General features: G+C 47.0%; 1 protein-coding gene across 1 annotated transcript; it reads right to left on the bottom strand.

Moving 5' to 3' along the window:
• Positions 1-253: 253 nt before the first annotated feature.
• Positions 254-9833, bottom strand: LOC110587247 (nuclear RNA export factor 2). Its single transcript, XM_021697485.1, has 20 exons — positions 9656-9833; positions 9276-9426; positions 8890-8973; positions 8670-8774; positions 8449-8529; positions 8261-8330; positions 8025-8113; positions 7797-7904; positions 7510-7619; positions 5640-5676; positions 5190-5258; positions 5049-5104; positions 4802-4909; positions 4623-4681; positions 4397-4512; positions 4262-4304; positions 3608-3680; positions 2872-3054; positions 437-497; positions 254-298 (listed from the first exon to the last, which is right to left on the bottom strand). The coding sequence occupies exons 1-20, from the start codon at positions 9688-9690 to the stop codon at positions 254-256; spliced, it is 1683 nt and encodes a 560-aa protein (XP_021553160.1). The 5' UTR covers positions 9691-9833.
• Between the last annotated feature and the right edge of the window lie 247 nt (positions 9834-10080).

Genomic DNA, 10080 nt, shown 5'->3' with positions numbered 1-10080 from the left:
GGAGAAGAGCGATCCAGGACACACAACACACAATGTGCAACATAACTCTTTATTATGAAAATAAACAGCAATCATAAGTGGGGAAAATACATGGAACAACTGATCCTTCAGGGGGTTATGTTACCTGGCTTGCAAGGTAATTTTGATTTCTTGGTCAGCCAGGCCTCCATCTGGCTAATCTGAGCCAGTCATGGGCATGGCCTTAGGTTGGAGAAAAGAGAAACAATGATGATGTGGACATCCAAGGCTTCTTTTAGGTGATTTGCTTGAAGGCCTCCTCTGGGATCTTGCCCTTGTTCTGGAGGGAAGGAATTGGGACATCAGAAGACCCAGATCCGGAGTCTCATTCCCAGGCCACCCAGCCCCCACCTTCTTGGCCTTCCTGAAGGCCCAGAAATGCCCATCTGTAGCCCGCTTAGTGACTCCTAGACCTCACCTTGAGCATAGTGAAGACCTGACCAGCTCTGGTATAGTTCCACTCGTTGTCCTGAAGGCACCTGGAGTGGGAGAACAGGTGATCTCCATTAGTACCACAGTACAGACATGCTGACCATGCGATGCTAAATCTGTGCCACCTTTTTGCTGGGATGCATGTACCGGTATGAACACTATGTGCAATGATGAAGAAAGACCTAGTGAAAATGCCTATCACTGGCATTCATGCCCACTAGAATTCAAAACAGAAAATAAAGCTCTCCAAAAAAACAAGGGAAATTAATATACATGATAAAGAAAGACATTCAAGAAAATAAATGGAAAATTTAAGAGTACAAGTTTCTAATCGTTTTTATTGAGATATAATGCACATACCATTTTATTATCTTTTTATGCACATACCATTTTAAAGTGTGCAATTCAGTGTTTTCTTAGTATAGTCACAAGATTGCACAACCATCACCATTATCTAACTCCCATATAATTTTATCACCTAAAAAAAAAACTCCTTAAACATTAGAGATGACTCCCTATTCCTCCCCTTTCCCCAGACCCTGGAAAACACTAATCTGCATTTGGTCCCTGTGGATTTGCCTATGCTGGGCATTTCATATAAATGGAATCATACAATATGTGACCTTTTGAGGCTTGCTTCTTTCACTTAGCATGTTTTCAAGGTTCATCCATGGCATGGTATATATCAGAACTGTATTCTTTTTTATGACTGAATAATATTCTACCATGTGGACGTACCAGATTTGTTTATCCATTCATCAGCTAAGGGACATTTGGGTTGTTTCCACTTTTTGGCTATTATGAATAATGCTGCTATGAACATTCCTGTACAAGTTTTAGAGTGAACATATGTTTTCCTTAGATACTTGGGCGTGGAATTACTGGGTCATAGGGTAACTCCAGGTTTAACATTTTGGGGAGCTGCCAAAATGTTTTCCCCAACCACTGTTCCATTTTATATTCTCATCAATAATACATAAGAACTCCAATTGCTCCACATCTGCACCAACACTTGTTATCATTCATTTTATTGATTAAAGCCATCCCAGTGGGTGTGAAGTAGTAACTCATTGTGGGTTTAATCTGCATTTCCTTAATGACTAATGGTGCTGAGAAGTTTTAAATGTGCTCCTCGGTCCCTTGTATATCTTCTTTGGAGAAATGTCTATTCAGACCCCCCTTCCACTTTTTAAAATTGGGTTCTTTGTCCTTTTGCTGTTGAGCTGCAAGGGTTCTTCATATATTCTTGTCAGATATGTGATTTGCAAATATTTTCTCCCATTCCTTTGGCGGGATTTTCACTCTTTTGATAGTGTCCGTTGGTGCACAACAGCTTTTAATTTTGCCGAAGCCCAATTTATCTATTTTTCTTTGGTTGCTTGTGCTTTTGGTGTCGGATATAAGAAACACTTGCCTAATTAATGAAAACTTACACCTATGTTTTCTTCTAAGATTTTTATAGTTTTCGCTCTTAACCTTTAGATCTTTGATCCATTTATAGTCTATGTGTGTACATGATGTGAATCTGGGGTCAAAATTCATTGTTTTGCATGTGGATATCCTGTTGTCCCCGTATCACTTGCTGAAAAGACTATTTCTTTTCCCAAGAGATTGCTTTTCAGCACTCTCATTGACAATCAATTGACCATAAATGTGAGGGTTTATTTGTGGACTCTCAATTCTACTCCATTGATTCATGCACTGTCCATATGCCAGCAACACAGAGTCCTGATTACTGTACCTTTGTAGCAAGTTTTGAGATTAGGGAGTGTGAGTCCTCTAACTTTGTTCTTTTCTCTCGAGATAGTTTTGGTGCATTTGTGTATGAAGTTTAGGATAACCTTGTCAATTTTTGCAGAGAAGGATTCTAACAGGGATTGTGTTGAATCTGTAGATTGCTCTAAGTATTACTGCCATCTTAACAGTATTAAGCCATTTAGCAATATTCCAACCCATGGAAATGGGATATCTTTCCATTTATTTAATTTTTTTTGACAATGTTTATGGATTTCAGAGTATAAGATTTGTGCCTCTTTTGTTACATTTGTTTCCAAATATTTTACTACTTTGATGCTATTGTAAATGGGCTTGTTGTCTTAATTTCATTTTGGGACTGTTCATTGCAAGTACATAGAAATGCAAATGAGTTTTGTATATTGGTCTTTTATCCTGTAACCCTGCTATGTTTTTTAGTTCTAGTAGCTTTTTGGCGGATTCTTTCAGATTTTCTATATATAAGAATGTCATCAAGCATTATACTATTTTTTAAATCCTTCACATATATAATAGTATGATACCTTTTCCATGTGTCCACTTTCTTTCCTTTTTTTCCCCCAAACTTCCTGTGAATTTCAATTCACGCTCCCCCACCCAAGTCGCTGTCCCAACTCACCCTTCTTCCCATGTACACCCAACACTCACTTCTCAGACCACTCGAGTTTCATCCCAGACTGAGTGGAGAAAGCATGCACCATTTCCTGCTGCTCCTGGGAGAGGGTGGGCATGGAGCTGGATGTCAGTGTAGGCTCTTGGTTGGAGAATGCGCTCTGAGTCTCAGTGGGGGTGGCATCTCTCACAAACAGCTCATCATTCACGATGCATAGACTGAAGGGAAAATGGACCCTCAGACAAGTGGATGAATGTACAACTCCACATCCCCAACAATGATCCTGCTCCCACGGCCACTCAGCAACCAGATTCCTTCCATACCTCTACTGTGCCTGCCCCCTGGCCCCAGATTCCTTGGCTGGTGCCTCCACCCCTCCCACAGAGCCCACCTTTGCAGGGACTGTCTACCAGCCTCACTAGATGTGTACTTAACCTGTAACCCAGGGATGATTTTACACCCACATTTATCCCTTACAATAGCTCAAGGGAATGGACAGTCTAATCCCCATTTTCCAAGGAAGACAATGAGTCACAGAGAGGTCATGTGACTTAGCCAAGATCACATGCACCCAGTGAGTGCTGGGGTCAAGAAGAGAACCCAGTGCTCTAACTCCAGAGCCTACGCTTTTAACCACCAGACCAGACCGCTCCTTGGATCTACCTGTTGGCTTCCCACAATATTGAGAAAACCAAGATGTCTTCACCACCACGTTCCCACACCCTTGAGCAAGGCTGGGACAAGCCTTCCCACCTACAACGTAGCACTCACCTGGAATTGCCAGCAGGGATAACGATGAAGGTCCGGGTGAAGGCACGAACAGAACCCTGAGACTTTCCCTCCACTTTAACAACAAACAACAATACCCCATTAGAGTTGCACATGCTTCACATGCCCACGCAGTGTTCCCAGTCAGGGTCTGACTTGATACTCATGCTGAAGGGGACAACTGTTCACTGGGAGTCGGGGTGTCTGGTATGGGGATGGCAACAGTAGGAACAATCTGTTCCCAGTGACAAGGCCTCTACTATGTGACAGGTGGTGGGACAACCACTTCACAAGTTCATTTGATTAATTTTTCACAGCTGCCCGAGAGGTGGGTGTTATTAGCCCCATTTTGCAAATGAGGAAACCTAGAGGTTAAGTAACCACCCCAGGTAGTTCTCAGAATAAGGATCTGGGATGACAGCCATGAAACTCATTAGGGAAACAGACTGTGTCCCTAATGCCCAAGCTGTGTGGGGCAGACAGGCATAGACCCGGTTCAGACCAGGATGGTTTGGGGACAGAGTGGAGGCAGGAGAACACAACAGGAATAGGAAGAGAAGGAAAAGGATCAGGGAAGCTGGGACAGTTCTGAGAGGGAGCCCAGCCAGCGGGGAGGGAGCAGTGGGGCAACTGGGGAGGGGCTCAATGCACACTCACCTTCCTTGAACACCCCGTTAACAGAGAAGCAGAGCATCTTCTCCTGAAAGGGAAGGGCCCAGGTGCTAAGTCACCTAAACTTCCTACCCATCCATGGCTTTCTGGGGCTGCCCTTGGGAGGAAGCCGGTGCTCACCGTCTGGAACCACATGTCCACCAAGAAAGAGCTGAGGTCATGCTGTGTTTTGGGCAGCACACAGAGGGAGCCCACGATGTTATGTTTTGTATGCTTCAGTGGCTGAACACACAGGGCTATGGGGGGAGGAGAAGAAAGCGAAGATCAAGGGTTGCCACACCCTGAGCCCTATAATTACCCCTGCACACCCCCTTTCCCTGCCCAGTCTTCCTCATCACACACGCACAGGGTTCCTTGGGCTTCTTCATATTCCTGCTTTTCTTGAAGTACTTGTACAAGCTGCTTCTAGCAGAGAAAGAGGAACAGAAGGTGGTGGTCTGGCCAGTGTGGGTATTTCCAGGAGCTTCCCTGTATCCACTGGGGAGCCACAGGGCCGAGGAGCAGAGTTTGAGCTTTGCTACTCACAGGGCTGGGTCCTCGGCGTTGAAGGGAATGGCCAGGGAGAAGCAGGCCTCATCATGGTAGGCACCGAGGAGACCCTGACGGTCTCCAGAATCGTAGATCAAATAGTATCTGTGGGAGAGTAATGAGGACAGTCTATCTCTGTGGTCTGGACCTCAGATGAGATTTCCAGACCCAGTCAGCAGTCCTGAGCTTGGGTGGCCTCACCCATCCTAGCCAACCCCTTCCCCAGATTCCCAGGAGTACTTACTGCTGCAGGAATTGCAGGACTAGACTCTTCAGTGCATCAGATCCTTTGTAACTTTCCTGGAATCAAAAGACATTTGAGATTATGTGTCTGATAAAGCCTCCCTTGTAACAGCCCAAATGTTGTTGATCAATTTTCCCTCACCTTGCAGGGCTTTATCAAGCAGGGTGTGTCAGTATCAATGATAATTGGTGGTGATAACTCCTGGCCATCCTAGAGAAGGGAAGAAGAAGTCAGCAGTGGAGACCAGGGAGGTGGTCTTCCCCTGGATGATCAGGGAAAAAGATGAGCCCAAGACAGGGTGAGGGTCAGAGGTTAGGTATGAAAGAGCACTGGAAATTATATGGACAAGATTACAGTGAGTGTCTTCATCACGATGTCCTGAAAGTATTTACTATTATATGCAACTTGTGTGTGTGTGTGTGTGTACATTTTTCCAGGGAACATATTCATGTTTTTTTCAGGAGTCCTGGTCCCCTAAAATGGTTAAGGTTCTGACACAAACCTGTAATCTAAGCAAGGCCCAAAGGGCTTGAGGGCAGGTGTGGTGATGATCAATGTTAGTAAGAGACAATGATGAATGTAGTCACTTACCAGGCGCAACAACTTAGGAAAACAATCCATGATGGCACTGTCCAAAATCCAAAATAGAAAGAAGTGACTGATAGGTCAGGGTTGCAAAGCCTTCCTCCTACACTTTCCCTCCCTTCCCTCCCTCTCCTTTCTACTGGGTAGCTCCCACCTAGATGGCCCTGACTCCCTTCTTCAGTGCCACAAGAAACAAAATTTAGAGCTCAGGCTCTAAGGCTGAGCCTCCCTTCCTGCCTCCCTTCCTTCCTCCAAGTCCCCACTGAAGACTCCAGAAAGTGGGAATGGAGTGGGAGTCCAGCGCTCTACTACCTCATTAGGGGTCCAACATGCTGCAGGACCATGATATCCCCCCAGGGATAGCCCAGGATGCTGGGGTAGGGAGGTGAGTGACGCAAGGCCCAGGAGGTAAGGAGGGAGAGGTAGGGGGATGAAGACAGAAGAGGGAATGAAGGTAGGAGGGGAGAGGTGGGAGAGACATAGGGGAACCAGAGACAAAGGAGGAAGAGAAGGCAAAGCAAAGGGAAGGGAAAGAAGCTCTACCATGGTGGTGGGGGTCAGGGAGGAAGAGAGGAGAAGGGGGAAATGGCTCTCTGCCTGCAGTCCTTTCCTTCATCTGCCCTGGTTGGCCCTGGCATCCGACGTAGAATGGAAAACATTGCAGGTGTTGGGCTGGGGGCCCATTGCATGCTTGTTGAAACTTTGTCACCTGTGTGAGCTCAGTCTGAGCTGGGCATGGGGAATGAGGCAGCCACAGGGACAGGAGGCCTTCCCCAGAGGGAGTAGAGGGTCAAGCCCCAAGTCAGCATGGGGCTGAGGGTCTGTGGTCCCCTCTTATGATCACCGCCTTTCCTCCTGATGGCCCCTGTGCACTGTGCCTGTCTCAGTCGGTTCCTAGCCTGAGGAATCATACCTGTGCTGGGCTACCCAGGACTTCTCTGAAGGATCAATCGCGTTGATGTAATGTGTGGAGGGAAGGGAGGGGGCAGTGCCTCTGAGAGGCCTGTCCTTCTGTCCTCTCAAGCACCTCTGCCCTCTGCCTTCCACTCCTGCCTCAGGAAGCCCTCCGCTCACTGGCAGTCACCAATTTCTGGCCCCTTGACTCAGGGAACCCTGGTTTCTCCCAAGGAGGACCTTGCTCTTGACATTGGGTCAGAGGAATGGATGTCATGATGGCAGTCCCCCAGGACCTCAGCCCTCAGCATAGGGCAGGAAAGCCACCATGGCAGCCTGAGATTAGAGAGGGCAACCCTTTGGGGGCAAGGGAAGGAGGTCCCCTCTCAGAACAAGTGAGGGAAAACCAATCTCAGCAAGGGGTAGGAAGGCCTGTCTCAGCATGAGGCCCTGGACTGGAGGACCATTCTCAGTCCAAAGCACCAATATCTGGCTCAAGACTGGTCGCTCCTGGTCCTGGTGAGGAGGAGAAGCCTTGTTTCTTGGAGCACACTCTCGGAGGGCATGCTAAGGAACACTGAATGCATAAGGAGGGCACTTCATGTAATGAGCCCTGGGTGTTATATGCAACTGATGAATCAGTAAATCTACCCCTGAAAATAATAACACACTAAATTTTAACTAAATTGAATTTAAATAAAAAAATTTTTAAAACATCATTTTAAAAAAAGAAAAAAAAAAAAAAAAAAAAAAAACACTGGCTGCAGAGAGGTAGAAACAGACCCCAGACCAGGAAAACAGGTGAGCAGGTCAGAGGAAGGAAACTCCTTACAGGTGAAGGACAGAGAGAGAGGAGAAGGTGGGACTTATGGTCCTTCCAGAGGACCAGGGTGGCAACTTCCTGCATACATGCATTCTCAGGGACAGTTCAGGCTCCCAGGACCAAAGGTTCCCAGGATGTGTGAGAGGTGTTCACACTGACCTTATGTAGGTGGACTGGTCTGGAAAGGTGTCACACAAGGGGTTCCCTTCTAGCCAAAGCTCTTCAAGATCCAGCCCTTTCATCTTGTTTAACTCCCACACCAAGTTCAGCTGAGAAATATGGGGAAAAAAGTGGAAAGGAGTCCCAGGGAAAGAGAGACACACAGGCCCCTGCACCCCCAGCCCCCACGTTTCCACACAGGTACTTTCTCCCGCCTCCTGTCATCACTCTGATAAGCACTACCACTCACTGTCAACCCCAACTTTGATCTGGCTCCCTCTTCTCACCTCATTTTTGGAGAGGTTCAGGATCTTGACTGTGGGGACCAACTGTACAATGTCAGACAGGCCATCCAGCCCGTACAGTTTGTTGTTGCTCAAGTTCAAGGACAACAGCTGTTGGTGAAGAAGAGTTAGAGTGACAGTTACTATCTAGGGCCTCAGAGAAAAATCTGTCCTCCACCCCATGAGTTCCACCCCCTACCATTAATAACAGCACTGGGCCTAAGGCCTCACCTTGGGATAATTCTCTTCAATGATCTGCAAGGTGGCAGCCATGCAGTTTCTTCGATTCAGGATCATATCTATATCATGGCCCACCAAGTCTTCAGGAAGCCGAGAGGAAGCAATCAGAAGGCTGAGAGGGGTCCAGGGCCAGCACCAATCCCTCCCCACATCACCATCCCTCAGTCTCCCTCCCAGGTAGATCCCTGTACCCTCACCCGCCCTAGAATTACTCCTGTCAAGTGTACCTGGGTCAAAGCGGAGACACTGGAGGTCAAGAGCTTGCTGGGAGACATCATAGCGTTTGTTCATGGTCAGCTGCAGAGAGAGATGGAGAGAGCCACTGGGAGGCTCTGGTGGGGATAGGGGAATCAGGGGCTGGAGGAAGAAGAGGTGGGTCTGGGTGTGGGCACAATGGACCTTGAGGCTGCATTACTTTTAGCTGCTCCATTTCTTCTGGCTCCAACTTATACCGCACAGAGTAGGGTACAGTAGAAGGATTGACAAAGATAGATATCTGCAGAAAGGAGAGGTGGGGTCAGAACTTTCATCCCAAAGGAGAGGTGGGGTCAGAACTTTCATCCCAAAGACAACGACCAGCCCCTGCCCTGTCCTCCTGCCCCGGGACTAGGTAGAGGTAATGCCCTCAACACATACCTTTTGGTTCTCCTCGTCACAAATCTTGTAGTTGACATCCTTCAATGCAGAGGCAGTGCCAACATCCTGGACAAAGAACCGAGCCTGGTTTCTCACGTAGTGAAACTGCAGGAGGGGGAAGCAACAAATAATTTTGGAGGAGAGAGTCTTCCTGCTCAGTGGGCTCCCCCCGCCCCCACTTCCCTGTGCCCACTCATCTGGCTTCACCATCCTCTCTTACATCCACTGGAGTGAAGGGGACACTGCAATGACTCTGGATTGAATTCATTAGCCATGCCTTGTCATACTGTCTCCCATAAGGAATCTAAAGGTGAAAAGAAAGGATGGGAGTAAAGAGAGACAACATAGAATAAAAGCTGGAAAAGAGACCCAACAGCGTTCTTGTCTGACCTTCTATTGAGCTGTATAGGGCTTAAAAAGAAGGGACTACTGGCATTATTTCTTATTTTCGTGCCAAATATGGATTTCCTACACCCTCCAATGGATAGAACTCTCCATTGGAAAGCTCTCCTCCAAATAATTGACATAAGGTTGTTTAATGTGGTCTTCCTTTTTTATAAGGTTCCGGGATATTCTATCTAATGCAGACCTTGCCAAGACACTCACGGTAATCTTGAACCAGCTCCCTGGGTTTCCATCTTTTGTGTTCTCTCCCATTTTCTTCAGAGTTTTTTTATCTCTCCACACAGTAATATGGATATGGCCTTCATTTTGCCATTTCACTCTCCTCTTTTTGCGCCGGGTGCTATAGGGAGTGCTGTGGAGGGGAAGTGGAAAGGAGGAGGGTGGTCATAAATGCTAAGACAGTCTTCTTCTATACCCTCTCACCTCTCTGTCACCAGGACTACAATTAGGATTGCTTAACCATTTATTCCCCTTCTAGCATTCTTCAGTTTTCCAGTGAGAAAAGAAAAGACCAGGGAGAGTGAAAGAGTTGCCTAGTCCCAAAGGCTGCTGCATGCAAACCAGTCTGCCTGGTCACTTACTGTCTTACTTGGGGGTCCTCCTGGACATCCTTCATCAACACATTTCCATCATCCTCCTGGAGGTGTGAAGGCTGAGGCTCATATCCACCATGTTCATACTGAGAGCTCCTCTTGTCAAAATTACCTCCGAAAGAACTCCAAACTTCCTTTCTTCCTTGAGGTGAGCTACCACCATCATTGTATTCTCAAAAGAGGAACAAAAATACAAGTTTGAAGACACATCAGTGGTCCACTTACCATGTACCACATCTTAGGCTAACACCATGGTAAGGCAAGCAAAGTGTCAACCTGCCCTAAGGGTCCAATCCCCCAAACCCCGGAAAGGAAACTCCTCTGCTTGTCCAGATAAGAGAGCCTTATTTGACAGATGGCACTATCAGGGGAGGAATCTTGGGGAAGGAGGAGGAGGAGGATAAAACTGTATT

The sequence above is a fragment of the Neomonachus schauinslandi genome, chromosome X (genome assembly GCF_002201575.2).
Source record: "Neomonachus schauinslandi chromosome X, ASM220157v2, whole genome shotgun sequence".
NCBI classification, from domain to species: Eukaryota; Metazoa; Chordata; class Mammalia; order Carnivora; family Phocidae; genus Neomonachus; species Neomonachus schauinslandi.
The sequence above is the reverse complement of the archived record's forward strand: the minus strand, read 5'-3'. Positions and strand labels throughout refer to the sequence as shown.

What these genes read in the sequence shown, in the direction of transcription:
- LOC110587247 (XM_021697485.1), bottom strand. Translation starts at nt 9,690, where the DNA reads ATGAAGGATGTCCAGGAGGACCCCCAAGTAAGACA. An exon ending in GACCAGTCCACCTACATAAG is followed by an intron (nt 5,677 to 7,509) that starts GTCAGTGTGAAC and finishes GATTTTGGACAG; the next exon opens with TGCCATCATGGATTGTTTTC. An exon ending in AAACTCGAGTGGTCTGAGAA is followed by an intron (nt 498 to 2,871) that starts GTGAGTGTTGGG and finishes CTCCCACTCCAG; the next exon opens with GTGCCTTCAGGACAACGAGT.